This window comes from Scophthalmus maximus, chromosome 10 (genome assembly GCF_022379125.1).
Source record: "Scophthalmus maximus strain ysfricsl-2021 chromosome 10, ASM2237912v1, whole genome shotgun sequence".
In the NCBI taxonomy this organism is placed as follows: Eukaryota; Metazoa; Chordata; class Actinopteri; order Pleuronectiformes; family Scophthalmidae; genus Scophthalmus; species Scophthalmus maximus.
This window is the reverse complement of record NC_061524.1, coordinates 17746668-17762411: the sequence shown is the minus strand read 5'-3', so window position 1 is coordinate 17762411 and position 15744 is coordinate 17746668. Positions and strand designations below refer to the sequence as shown.

The following is a 15744-nucleotide window of genomic DNA, read 5'->3' as shown; positions in this document are numbered from 1 at the left end:
TTAAAAAGGTTGACATATTCATTAGGCATTTTCAACTCAAAAACCACAACACCATTCAGCATCAACGCAGCTTCGACAAACTCGGTAAGCAAACTGCACATTCACCTCACACATGACAAGTCTTTGCAAGTCGACTTTCATGCTACACTGATGTGTAATGGAAAACAGCAGTTGCCTGCGAGGTAAGAAATCCATTTATATACTTCAGGTATACTTTGGAAAATGGTCAGCACTGAAATTAGCACAATTTGCTGTTTAAAGGGCTGAAACATGCAGCATGGGCACAGTCCTTGAACATATCAACACTGTTAGTGATGAACACATTGTTAGTAGATATTTGTACATTAAAGACGGAGAGGAAGAAATGTAAAGAGCAGTGGTGAAATCCCCTTTCATGCATTTTTCTTCTTCTTAAGTGAATGCAGAAATGGCCAGAATTTATTCTCTCTCTTTCCAACCGATTCAGACATTTTGATTCATCCTCTTTTTATTCAATGTTCTTTCGAGCTGGGAAGTGTTTTTCTGTTGCAAATGAGCAAGAAATTAGCAACACTAAAGTGACAAACAGGGTCAAGGGGAACTATGTTATAAAAAAGGATATGAAAGGAGGAAAAAGAAGTGATCCAGTTATTCTTCCCTTATTATTCATATTTAGATAAGATCATCTCGGTTTGTTAGAGCACGTTGAACGGCTCGCTCCTCGCCGAACTGTGTTCCTTTCAAGTTCATGTATCCCATGACAAGGGTAGATGTGTTTGTCACCCTAGTCTTCATATTTCTCCTCACCGCAAACAGCCAATCCACACTCTCAGTTCTACCTGAGTGCCTCCAAATGTAATTTCACGGCATAATTGGATAGATACCCACAGCCTGCTGTCATGCGTCTATGCATTAATCTGAATTGTTCCATTGTTGACATTGACTTACCCCGAAACGCATTTTTATCTGTGCCTAAGTACTCCTTTGAGTTGGAGTGTCCGTCTGTGATTGTGGCCTCTTAAATGATGATATTACAATGTGAAGTTTCTGCACCAGAAGAGGCAGCCATCTCAGAACACAAAGGGACTCGATGCATGTTTAGATAGCACCTGCTAGTCACCCATTGATCTGTGCGTTGCCACACACAGTGGCCCGGAGCTGTAGCCATAAATCATTTAATGTGCTATCACAAAAATCTGCGACTGTTGTTTCTTTTCATAACATTCAAATTTCTGCATTTCTAATACCCATGCGAGCGCTTGTGCTTCCCCTGCGGTGTGCTCTAACTCACTCATGGTGCCAATGTTAAGCAGACACCTTGATGATAGAAGACCTCCTGTACACAATATGGGATTTCAAAACATGTCAAGTCAGGTGTAAATATTGGTGGCGCCTCTGGTGAGACAGATATTAATTTGAAAGTCTATGCTTGGCGGACTTATGGTCTCTTTTTCGCGTATATTTAAGAATGAAATGAGCTCTCTTCAGGCTATGGGAGAGGCGAGAAAAGAGGGATACCAGAGGCTGGATTGGGCTCGATGGTATAATCCTTAATGAATTCCATTTTTATTTATGACCTGTCAGAGCACTCTAACTCACCTCTCAATACCTACTGAATGGAATTGCTACAGCTATACAGTAGCAATTGCATGTCAATTTCTTCTGAAACAAAAGGTTAGGGATGGCAATCATTCAAAAACTACATCAGGAAGTTTCTGGGTCAAAGGAAAAGCACCACAGATCCAGACAAAGGTACAGTACAGAACATCTGATGGTGGACAGAAAATAGGTTGGTTCTTTTCTAAAAGCTTGTTGCAGTCTGAGTGCTGTCATTAATGGGACTGCAGGAAGCAAAGAGGATGCCTCATTCTGAACTGCTCCAGATTGCTTTATTAAAACATATTCATATTGGCTTCCAGTTCTGACTTGATTGTTCATATCCGAGCAAGGAAGAACATAATAAATCATGCTAACAGTATACAGCAACCTCTATGAATATATTATACTTATTGTTCTTGGGGATGTGTTTTTGCATTTTTATAAAATTCTTGCAATGATGCCATAATCTTTCTGTTTAGACGGAAAAGGAAAAAACACCATTAAAAACAAACTCACCTCCAGAGTGAGCTCTCAGTCACAGCTCCCAGGTTGAAGTCGTACAGCTTAGTCAAGATCAGGATCACCTACAACATAAGAGCAACAGACATATTTAATCACATGCCAAGGTCTGCACTAAACAGCCTTTGCATGAGTTCCTCACCAGCATACATTACCTGTCTACGCCTAATGACGTGGAATGAATACAACATGTCCGCCACCTACCTTTACTAATAAATATCAGTATGTTATCATGATGACAAGAGATCCTTGTGTTGTCTGTAGATTTCAGTCTGCTTGTGGGCTGTCAAGAGTATGTGTCTGTTTCTCATGTAGAATGATACCTACATGACAGCAAAATCCGAACATAATTGTTCAGTGACCAATGAAAAAAAGAAATGCAGTCAGTGGCTGCACCACAAGACCCTCTCTCATTCCCCTTTTCTTTTTAAATTTTTTTTTCCTAACGTATGTCTTTCCCTTCACCTTTTCCAAAGTCTTTAAGCTGCAAAAGCACCAACAAAGGTTGACCTAAAAGGTTGATGGAAGATGTTGCGTAATTTAACTCATTGGAAGACGTCCAGTTTCAGTTGGGCTAAATGCTTTTGCATGTTATCTGAGGATGGTTGGACAATGTGTTTCTGGGGAAACAAAAATGTTGGCCATAAAAGCCTGCCAAGGCACAGAGGGCAGAGTGAAATGGTGTGCAAACGCATTATTGTCACTCCAATGGCATTATAAATGACTTCCCATGGGGATGCTCATAACTCTGCATGGAAAGGGGGGGGGGGGGTAGAGAGTTGGGGCAGGGCATGGAAGGAGCAGGAATGGTAGACAATAACAATCAAGGAGCAGAAACAGGGCATAATATGACACATTTTTAAAAGCCTGAAAGATAGGTCAGAAGCTCAATTACAGCGAGTTTAAGCACATTAACCTTATGGGACCCGTGGAACGAGTCATTAAACCGAGAAAAGCCACACAAGACTTGGAAGAACAAAGACATGCCTCTAAGTCTGCTTTGAAAATGTTAAAAACCCAATTGACCCACAATTTAGCCATCAAACGGCCACTTTGCATGACTGGGGACTATCTGCATTACAGGTTAATTAACCAATCACACAGAGAGATAAGCATTTGCATAACTAAATGTGCCATGTCTGCAAGGTCCAACACCGGAGTCTGAATCAATTTGGAGTGTAGACTTAGTTAAATGGCTGTGATGTAAGGCCTAATTGCCTGTTCTGAAAAATAGATACGAGAGAAAGACTCTGCCAAAGTTTTGATCGTTTGTCTCTTCGGTTCTCTTTTACTAACAAACAATGACTCTGTGTCATGGGACATTATAAATACTCTGAAGAAAATTTGATCTGGAATTGATTTTATCAGTGTCAAACTAGAGGCAGTTCGTTCCCAACCAAAGGGAGGCGACTAGCACGGCAAATTAACAGAGTAAACAACTAATAGATATTTGCAGTTTTATGGGTTTCAATCACCTCATTTTGCACATGGATCCAATTTAATCAGATGCTGTAAAGTGGATCAAAAATAGCCCCGAACGGCAAAAAAAGCCCTTCAGCGCCCAAGCTACACACGCCTGGGGGGGCTTTGTCTTAACTGTTGTCAATGTATTTGAGCGGTTGGCTCATTAACGAAAGCTGACCCATTGAATTGGGTCAGTGACGATCTACCCCAGGGACCAACAGACTATTTAGGCAGATGACTGTTTGGATGATTCGTCCCTAAGTGGATACATCAAGAGTACATCACTGTAACCACGTCTTCAACATTATAGATAGGCCGGGCATCTGCGGCTCAAGTCAGTAGGGAGCAGCTATCATACGTGCAAATGCCCATCCCAGAAGGGAGCGCACATGACTCGCACGGCAGAGACGTGACGCCATGAAGGCCCCACAAATGAAGCGACATTAAACACAACATTTTGAAGAGTTTATGGTGGAGTCTTGCGCTTATGTAAATACGAACAACAAACACAAAATGGCTTCCAGAATTATTTCGAGCCTTCGAGGTTAATACGATCCTTCATGCATATCATCGCTCACTTGCATACATGAAATTAAGTATGGACCCTGGAAGGCCAAATGCAGTGCATTTATTCATGTTTATGTTTTATTGATGTGAGCAAAGAGAGCTTTGCCCCGGGAAAGTCAACCAATCATTTTCCAGATTGGCTCTCACCCTCAGAGGAGTTGGGTTTAGTCATCCTTTTATCCTAACACTCTATTCTTGTCGCTTTCTTTCCCTTCTTTGCTTCATTTTTCTTTCTTTTTTTAACTTTCATTCTTCCAATGCCTTTTTACTTGTTTCATAATTTTTTTCGTAAAACAGGGTTATTTACCTTCTTTCCTGCATATTTCTCTTGCATCCAGAATATTTGACAAGGAACCGGGATATAAAATCTAAATCGAGTGCCGCTTGGCCATGGAAAGATTTTGACTCGTGGCGATGGCTGAATAAGCCGCCTCCATGGCAACACAGCTGTTACAGCCATGATGTCAATGTGATATACTGAATCTGCTCAACATAAATGTCTCATCCACATACATTCCCAGACAATCCACTTGCATCACGTGCATTCAAGCATGCAGCGTATTCATGTACTGCACATACACAGACGAAATCTTCACAACTTCCCTGTCAGTCTGTGTTTATTTTTTATTTATTTACTGCGAAATGCAAAAAAATTTCAAGTGCTTCAGTGGGACGTGAGAGGCATCTCAACACCATGTTGGCGAACAGAAGATTTTCCACACAGCACGCAATTTAGGTATGAATCATCTCAGTGTGTACTTTAATACAGCTATTAATAAACTGAAATAGACTGTTGCTGCTGCACATCCGCACAGTTTTACTGTGCTTTCTAATGCCACAATTCAAATAAAAAAACCTGTTGCTTATTCAGAACCAAGTCAAACATCAGTAAGGCAGCACCCCTTAAATATTATTTCTGTTTAATTGGGTAGAATAAAATGGACCCCAACTCCGCACATCCCACCTCCAGATTGGCGTTTCTTCTCTGCTCAGGAGTAACGCATCATGTGATGTAGGAGCAGAAATATGAGAAATGCAGCCACTTTCATGTAGATCTGCCACTGTTTTTGAACCTAACCGGAGGGGACAACTGACGGATCTAAATTAATTTCCAAGGGACCCACAAAGTTGAAAACAGTGAATGATGTAAAGGCTCTTTGTAATAAATGTGCTAACGGCTCGCGCTCAGAGAAGCGTTGACACATACATCTCTATTTTATTCATCCTCTGAAAAGTTCACTGCTAAAATGTTACAAATTGACATTCTCATGAATACACATAAGCTTGTGTATATACTGTACTGGAGAATAAAGACATCCATACACAGAAAGGTCTCTCCCAGGAGTAACCCGTTAGTTTACACCCCCTGAGACGAACCATGAAATCGGAATGTCGGACAACCTCGCCGAAATGTGTCAACGCTAATTAAATAATTTGCTTACAGTATAGGCTTTCATAATAAGCTGGCTTTTACTCAAATGATCCACCTTTTTTCTGTCAGCTGTCTGGAGGTCAATTTCCGAGACCTAATCAGATTGAATAAACAGAGTAAAAGTGGATTTTTAATCCATGAATTGACTGAATTTAAATCAATCTGACAATCCTTGAATGCTGGTGCTCGTCTTATTTACTTGGGCTCTGTATGCACTTGGTCAGTGCATACATGTACATTTGTGTCAGGTCACAAAGATGTCCTGTACCACATCATCATTTTATAAATAATGTATATATATATATATATATATATATATATATATATATATATATATATATATATATATAGCATATGTCTTGGCCACAATAGCCGATACAACACATAAGCCCCGATTGTTGTTTTTTTTGGTTCAGCTTTTTTTGGCACGGCTTCCAGACAGCAGAAACCAACTGTCAAATAGACACAAAATATAGTGCAGCATTTAACAGCTAAAGAGCCATATATTTTTGTTTAAGAGCTGGTAAATACCAAAAAACAGATTTAAGAGAGATATATAAAAATATATACACATATATATAAATAAATTCATGAGCACATGAACAGATCAGGACACCAAATGAATAATAATGTTTCCCCAAACATGCTGGATGTGTAAAAGTGCAGGGGACACATGGGTGATGATATGTCCAACAAATTGTTTTTGGCTAAGTGGCAAAAAAATTAAAATTAAATAAATACAATCACTTCACATCACAATTCACATGACGAGAAGAGAGTTGACCGACATGGTGGAGGATAGGGCGTTTTGATTCAAACCCAATGCCAAAATGGAGCCGGATGGCATAATTATGAGGTATAGTCTGCAAACTAGCAGACTGATGAAGGGGTCAGTATCTGGAGGTAACACACACACACACACACACAACCACACACCTTCATGTGCGCCACAAGATTGAGGGTACACCGGCGAAATGTAACGTTAAAGATCAAAGTAATCGCTCTGCAGATATTGAGCTTGACACATGTCTATTCCTGCAAAATGTCAGGTGTTGTCGGTAACACTGGTGTTGTTGTGAATTTATTACCCGCTGGGAAAATTCCCACACCGTGACATGCCTGCTCTCTGCTATCACTGCTTCGGATGAGAAGCAGAAGAAGTGGTTTGAAAGAGGAAATGGGCTGAAAAAAAAAAAAACTGGACAGAGTGAGAAGAGCCCAGAATTTGAAAGAAAAGCAATTCTGTGGGGGCTCCCTGATGCATCGCGGCCATTATCACAAGACACCGAAAGCTGGCATATCAACGTGAGAGGAGCAAGCTGGGACTCCATTGTTCCCTTCACTACATTTCACCTGCCCGTTCAAAAAAAGCCGTTTCATTTGTTGTTAAGCTCATTACATTCTCATCTTCATTAAAGGAGAGAAGACAGAAGCCAAAGGCAAGAAAAAGCCATTTGAGTAATTTCACAAACACAGTTTTCTCAAATTCAACTACCTAATTATTGTCCTATATCTCCTAACCAAACTGAACATGTCAGGTCTGTTGTCTTTTCACTTTAATTTCTTGTGCCATAATGGGAAAGAACATCGGCCAAGCAAGGGAACAAAAAAAAAAAGATTGTTTCGTATCACTGCTGAGCCAAACGCACTTTAGAAAAACACGGTAAAATGTTCGGAGACTTCCAGCGCAGACGTAGAGGGTAATGTGTGTCATAACACGCCCGACGTTGCAGACATAAATTGTAACTTCTCTTAAAGATTAATATATTCATGCTCCCATTAGAAATCATCTGACGCAAACACCTGCGGAGAAAAGAAATACAGTATTGGTTGCACATTTACATACATTTCTTGAAGGCTTGACAGCAGCGAGGAGTGGGTGGAGGAATAAAAACACAACATCTTGATTGTGGCTGTGAGAGGATGTCTCCAAAGTGGAGCACTTAGCAGAAAAGACAAACGTCATTTAAGAGTAATGGTGCGGTCGCAGCAAGGCCTGACTCTGTCCCCATCTTGTCTGTGGACCAAATGGATTGTTTGTACTTTTGTGGGTGAAAATACACTCCGGTGGGGGATGCTGCTTTCATCAAGTCAACCCCGGCGAAAGGTCCCTTGTGCATTAGTCTGCAGTCTGTGTGTTTGCTTATCCTCCCGACTCCCGAGCTTTGGTCATATAACCCAGATGCTTTGAGCTTGAGAGGTTTCAGCAATCAATTTGGTCCATTATGGGAGGGAAATTAATGAAATGGGCTGAATATAAAAGGGGTTTCACTTCAAATACAGCTCTATTGCGAGGGTATTTTGTGTCTCTCTGCTGATAACAACAATAGACAATGAATTGCGCTGTTTGCCATTAGTGGTAAAAAAAAAAAATATGATTGTGCACTTAACTTTTTTAAAGAAAGATAGGGGTAAAAATGAAAATAACTGAAATAAGTTTTAGTGGACTAGGTATAGAAATAAACACCACACTGTGTATATTTTTCTTTCCTGTGTGTTGACTTCGCAGCACCGTGCCGTGCAGGGTTTGCACAAAGACGAAAGAACAAAAGAACGCAGCATTCAAGGGAAAAGGTTGAAGGCAATTTCAGAAGTAATTTCAATGATTTGACACATTTGACAAAGTTCTAGTCACATCCCGTGCAATTTAAAATTAATTTGATGCATTGCAAGTGGTGTGGAGAGCCAAAAATACAACATTAGCATTTCACTCTTACAGTTTGTTTTTTTTAAATTCTGTTACTCTTGTTTGCTCATATTTAAGGTTCAGAAGTTGAAGGTGCAATAGCATGGCTACATTTACTATTTCCGTGTGTAGTCGTGATATTCATTAAGCTACGACACTGATTGGAAATTTACCAGAATGAAATATGTTGATAGAAAATCTTAGGAACATGACAAGTTCCTAATAGGTTTGATCACTATCATCTCAGAGAACTTTTAGCAAGTTCTCTGAGATGATAGCCCCTCCTTTCCTTCACGGCTTTGGCTCATAATGTCTCAGCCTCTGCCCAGGGGGGGGGGGGGGGGGGGGGGGGGGGGGGGGGGGGGGGTAGAAGTGGGTCCAAATTAAGATTTTGGAAGACAGAAGCCATCCAACTAAAATGACCTTCTTCTCAGCCAAAAGTGCTGAGACTCAGCTCATTTCCCGTGTCACTTATTTCCATTTTTCATAATTTGTAAAGGCAGGGAATGGCTACTCTTTAAGGTTTAGTTGACATTCAGTTTTAAATTTAGTAGAGGGAAGCATCTATACAAAAAATGAAACTACCTTCTTGTCCTGGGCTAAAGTCGCCAGGAAGACGGTCTAGTTGAAGGCTCTCTGCCCATTTGGACCAGTTGAATTGTTTGTGCGGTTATATTTTGCCCCTTGGCATCTTGTGATAATTTGGGCCGGCGTCCATTTCGAAAAACAGTCATGCCAACATCCAGTATATCAGCTGCATCTCATTTCCCGATATTATGGTTGAGCCTGACAGGGCACTGAGTTCAATGAGCTCAACACGCAGTATCTAATAACTCACGGACGACTAAACCAAAATGTGATTTCATTTCATTACAGTAAGACTTGGGGATGTGTCACCTTATCTAAAATATTTGTGGAGGTTTGTTTGTGTATTTTCTGCATCACTCATTTTGGAACAAGGCTACTGATAAAGCACTTAACCAACTGAATGCTTCATGTCCCCCTCTGTGCAACACAGAGACAACCCGATCATGATTTTTTGACGATGACAATTTTTTGACTGACATCTATCAATCCGGCGACACACCTTTGACACCAGAGACCAGGGTTTGCATCCTGTAGTCCCGCGTGTGTTTAGAGTAGGGCTGAACGATTCGGGGATGATATCTAATTGCGATTTTTCTAGCAGATATTGCGATATTGCACATATAATTAGCACACACACACACACACACACACACTGAAAGAGAGCGAGATGTGTTGAAGAGGAGAAGGGGAGAGAGCTCTCTCTCTGTTAGCAGCCTGTCTCTTCAACGAGGGAATAGTCGCGGTGTTCGTTACCTCGCGGTGCCGCGCGAGACATTTTTTCATGCGGAGTAACAGTCGCAAACAACTCTCGTGTGGTTCTCTGTGTTCGTCACTACTTTCAGTGACTTGTTGGCCGTACACTCGTCATGTAGCTGCTCTGTCCCTGTGTCAGGCGCTGCTACAGGTTGGTGGTGTTTCCCCGCGAAGCGGCCACCGTAGCACGGCATGTTCTGCACAACAGCTGACGCTGCGCAGCTTCGTCCTTTTTAAAACCAAAGTAGTTCCACGCAACCGACGTGCTGCTCCTCTTCGAGACTGAAGTCTCCGCTGCATCAGTTTCTGTTCTGTCAAGCTTGAGGCCATTGCGCAGCAGGTTATAGTGCAGCATGACTGATGCTCGTTCTTGGAACCGAGTGCTCCACTCGCTGGCGTATCACGTGACCCGTGTAATTGCGTTTTATCATATCGCGATATTATCGCAAATGCAATTAATTGTTCAGACCTATGTTTGGAGTTAAGCAACTAAAGCGCTCTGGTTATGGGAAGATTGTGCTAAATGTTAATAAAGTAAATATGTAGATATGCAGTGTCGCGTGCTTCAAGTCACTGACGACTTTTTCAACATTTTACCTAGACCACCATCTTTCCATAACCTTAGCTAAATTCTGCGCGTACCTAAACATAATCATGAGCCAATTTCCTATTGCATGATTGATTGGCATTGTAGGAAAGCAATGAACAGTGAACAGTCTGCGGATATGGTGAGCATCAACTTTTGTGTGTGTCTGTGTCAGATACATTAATTAACGTTTTCTCATTTTGTTGATAGAAAATATCATCTCGGCAGCTGGGTTCTATTTGATTACATATTCATTGAAAAATTCATGGTACATGGATTCCTTTTAACATGTGTATAATGTGATACTTTGAGCCTCTGATCATTTGCTGGTTTGTTTGCTGTTGTCTTTGTTTACTTGCTTGTTTGGTCACAAAAACACATTTTGATGCCGCTTAATCTTGATGCAAAGTGCGGAAGACCTATGAAGGAACATATCCATTTCAGAGCCTGGCTGAAATAATGATGTGATGCCAACCTAATAGCTGCAGTATGTAATCTGCACGTATATCAACATATCAGAAAGAAACATGTTTGGTTGCAGAAAGACAAGAGCAGCACAATTTAACAGAACATTCGATGAAATGAACATTTAGCTACCTGTGTGGAACACTGAGCCATTGGATGAAATAGCAAGCACACGCAGCAATTGAGATATAGAAACGGAGGGGATTATGATCAAAGATGGTTCATTCAAACAATTTACCTGTCAGAGCAGCAAAGCACACCATGAAATAAGAGGTTAAAAGCTACATGCCCCAGCTTTAGATTGTGTGTGGAATGGTAGCAGTAATAAGGTTGGGACACAATTCGATTGTTGTTTCAAATTCAATGGTTGTAGTTGTTTAAAGCCCCAGTGTGTAATTTTTGTAGTTTTCTGGCAGCATCCGGTGGTGAGGTGGCAAACCGCGACCTAAACTGAGGATCTGACAGGGGCACATTTTATGGTGGTGCACCGCTAATACCATTTCCGGTTTCCCGCAGCGCTGAAAATTCAACGCGAATGCGACATATTCTGGACCATTTTCTGCAACCATATTTAATGCTGCGTTCCATTATACCTCGGACCCAGAAGTCGGGGTGGTGATTTCACACTTCCCGAGTCGCAGTGGAACCGGCACGCAGCACAACACGATGTAACAAACATGGCCCTCATGTAACTATGTTTAACTCATTCAAAGTTGATGAAAAAACACCTGTTCTTTGTTGCGGGTGATTATACATATATGAACACAATTATGGACAATATATTCAATTTCTGTGAATACGTTCATCTAAATATTACACACTGTAGCTTTAAGTAATCGAGACAACCTTATTGATGACACATCCACTTCAATACAATCATTAACTCATGTAAATGGTGTCTAGATTCTGTCAGGTCTTACCTCTGCAAAATAGTTTGATGAATACTTATTCATAATTTTTGACTATAACTCATATTTTTTCTTTTTTTGGTTTTCATTTTGGTTCAAAGCAAAAGCAACCAATCATTTTAAAGGATTAGCTCCAGGACACCAATTGAGTATTCTGTTTTCTGAATGTGTCATTTTGTGTCTGGAAGTTTTCCATCACATCCATTGATTGCGCAGTATGTGTGTGCGCGTGTGTATGTGTGCGTGCGTGAGTGTGTGCGTGTGTGTGTGTGTGTTGCTTTACGTTTTGGTCTTTTGTATCTCACTGGATAGAAAAAAAAACCTTTTCCCCTCCACAATCAATACATTCTTGTCTCTGTAAACTGCCAAGTTAAGTCATTATTTAAGCCGACTGCCGTCTGAGAAGTCCCAGTCATCTTTAAACATGACAGTTACCGCTGTGGCGCTTCGGGCAACGTGCCGCTTGCAGTTATAATGTCACCGAGCAAGGGTCACCTGGTTTGCTTGATGCCGGCGGTAATGAAAGGAAAAAACAAAACAAAACATCTCCCAATTTGAATTCCAATCGTATGATTTTCCCAATCAGAAAATGCATAAATTTGTTTTCATAACCCAATCACAGCTTTAGTATGTGTCTACCACACTGCGACAGTTATTAACTAATTAATCACATGCAAACTTGTCAAATATGATTCTGTACCCCCTTTGTCACTTTGATTAAATTTGAAACAGGCGTGTGTGTGTGTGTGTGTGTGTGTGTGTGTGTGTGTGTGTGTGTGTGTGTGTGTGTATGTGTGTGTGTGTGTGTGTGTGTGTGTGTGTTCAGCACAGAGAGAGAGAACAAGACAAACTGAGACTGGTAGGGAGGCAAAAACAAATCAAGCAATGACAGTGTGCTTGGGCATACAACTAATGGCAGGCCTTTATTTGCTGCTTAAAAAACACTTTGTGAAGCAAAACTAGGGTCTGAGGAATTAAAAGTGCTGAAGAAGTGCTGAGAGCCCATGTTGATGTGATGCATTATGGTCCCCGAGCACAAATGATTCATGAAAAAAAGGGCACACATGAACGTCATCCGAAGAGTAAAAACTGGGATTTCACTGAATTATCACTACAGAGAGGGTGAAAATTGTATCCTGCGCACCATGAAATAAAACTGAGGCAAAAAAAAAAGAAAAAGAAAAACAACAGTAGATGCTTCCTTTTTTTCTCCAAAAATGTTTTCTTTAAAAAAATCTCCCATTCAGGCTCCTGAGCAATTGTTTTTCTTGTAGTAATAACCAGCAGTCCACACTTTCACATAGCACGCAGGATTGCTGCTGTTTCTATCAGCATCTCACAATCACATCAGTGGACAGTGCATCCCTAAAGGCTCGAGACAGGCTGGATTAATGAACAGACGCATGGTGCTGACACCCCGTGGGACAGGGAGGTAGAAGACAAAAAGGGCTGGTAGAAAAAAGAATTATCTTGATATTTGTTTTGTTTCCACTGGTTGCCACTTGAAAAATCCATATGTAATATAAAAACAGAAAATCTGAAACTCTACTATCATAGATTATAGATAGTAATAATGCATCAATAATAATAATATTAAATAAGAAAATGATTAAGGTTATCCAAAATTAAACATTTCCAAATGTTGAGGTTCTACAAGATATTCTAATTCAAACTGCATCACAAGGGGAAAACAATTCAAACTGAAATGTCAAAAACTTCAACCACCTTTGATTTTCTTCAAACGAAGTATGGATCAAAATCCCCTTAGGCGAAAACCAGGGGGCCAGAGGATGATTAAAGTGCATGAATAAAAAGGTTTTACAGGGTCACATATTAGCCCCTTTGACTCATCTGACTTTTCTATTAAAGAGGTCTATATCTAAAATTATATATATATATATATATATATATATATATATATATATATATATATATATATATATATATATATATGTGTGTATATATATATATATATATATATATATATATATATATATATATATGTGTGTATATATATATATATATATATATATATATATATATATATAAAATGCAGTTGCTGTGTAGAATGTGAAAGAGAAATGTGGGAAAGGCAAAACCGCTGAACTTTTCCCTTTGTTGTATCTGAACACCTCCACAGTGGCAGCTTTTTAATGCACTTTTCATCATCCTGTAACATCCCCACAAACTTGGGTAAAATGCCTCTGTGAATTGGGAACCCATTCCATTTGATTTTATGGATCAAGGAGTTTCTATGCAACCAGCTCTGGCATGCTAAATGGAATGGCTGTCTGTCTAATGAACTGGTTTTAAACGCGTGTCTCCCAGGGCCGTGTCATTTCCTCTTCTTTATTGTATATTTATACCAATGAGATTATGTGCAACAATAAATGCCTCATCCTGATTAAGCATGCGGGCAATTTGACCCATGTGGCAGCAACAACAAAAAAAAGAAAGACAATATTACAGAGGGTTTGACTTTTGTCGCCACAAGAATAAAACCAAAAACCAAAGCCAGAACTAAAAGTCAAAGGGATTTACTCGCTGGCCAAGAAGAATAGCTGGCCTCACCAATGCCCTGCTGGTCCTAAATCATGTTTCTAATAGCACGCCAAAGCAGGTGACCACACCCTCATCCTCACATTTCAAGCAAAACATTCACACCAACATCCAGTATCATTTCTGCAGCAGAACCTTGGGGGATGGGGTGTCAATGAAGACACTCATTAACTCTCATTATCTTCAGCACAGTGTCCTAGTTTGGTCAGCTGTCTGAGCTCTGCAAAACTGGTCAATCCAGAGCCTAAAAAATCATTTGGCTGCCAATAACTCCCTGATCACCAGCTGGCTCGCACACTAAGACTTGTGCCTTCCGGGCGGGGGGTGTCTCTCTGCATCCTCTGAGTATAGGATCTGCTGCAATGGCTGTTTAAAAAGATTACCAACATAGTCGAATCACAGCTTGAACACCCAATTGAGGCATAAGCCAGAAAAAAAATGTAGATTTGCCATACAGGATAGACCCTGCCAATTTTTTTTCTTCTTTTGTTTGACTAGTTTAACTTCCATTTGTTTTTCTTTTCATAATACAGGCAATTATAAATCATGAATCTCTATATCTCCATCCCCCATTCACATTCAGGACAGACTGAGGGAGGAACATGCACATCAATACGATCAATACTACATGTAGTTAAGAACCATGAATTTGAAGGGCTATTCTTGCAGTATATGTTTTAAACCATGATTGAGTCCAATCAATGTTATCTCTCTTAAAGTCAGAGACCAGAGAAATAAGACTCCTGGCTTTGACGTCTCAGACAATCGCAAAAATAAATTAATAAAAAAAACATTTTTTGGCGGCTGTTTTGTGGACAGATTTGGGGTTAAATGCGATGAAATTCTGTATCATATCTGAACTCTTAAGATCCCCCGCTGGCGTTCTCACCATCACCTTCCACATCTTTCTCATTTCTCTCCCTGTGGGATTTAAAACCTTGGCCAGATCAGAGGCAAAGTCTTGAAGTGAATATTTGATAGAACTACCCTAGACCACAGGAATGAAGTAATTTTCCTTCAAATGTCCCTTTGCGATTGGATTTATTGTCAGTCATTTAGATCTAATATAGCCTGAGCTCTAACATATAGTCATAAAATCCCATCAATTTAAACTGCCGTCTCAGTCGCACTTTCGGGACCACAGACAGAGACTCGGGCTGTATAAATCAAAACTGTTGACTGGCTGCAGTGACAAGCCCATCAGTGATGATCCAGCGAAGAGTATTCTGCAGTACAAAGGACCATCGTTTTCTGAAGACATATCAAACCAACAACATATTTCAAAATAAATCCCACAAATCAGATTTTATTAGGTACATTTTCTGTAGAGACTGTCCACAACGCTACATCACAAGTCTGCGTTGCCTCTAACATTGTGACATATTGCATCATGATATATTGCAAACACAAAATGTACCACATTAGAAAAAAATATTAAAATAGAATTGAATGATAGAGCTGCGGGGGGGGGGGTAATAAATTCATATTCTCACTGTTTTCTGGGACACAAAAATCATCAGATGTGGTCCCAGATTAATGTTGCTGCCAGACACCCTTTTGTCAAGCAAATGACGGTGACCACCTTAAGTAAAACGCCAGAGTATATCTGCTTCCTTTGGTGCAAGGCGGTTTGTAGTTT

General features: G+C 40.3%; 1 protein-coding gene across 1 annotated transcript in view; it reads right to left on the bottom strand.

The window, feature by feature from the left end:
* Positions 1–15744, bottom strand: part of sorcs3b (sortilin related VPS10 domain containing receptor 3b) — a 43569-nt gene that overhangs the window by 23386 nt on the left and 4439 nt on the right. Inside the window, exon 2 of the mRNA XM_035606715.2 lies at positions 2095–2162. Coding sequence (XP_035462608.2) covers positions 2095–2162 — 68 coding nt within the window. The remainder of the gene's footprint in view (positions 1–2094; positions 2163–15744) is intronic.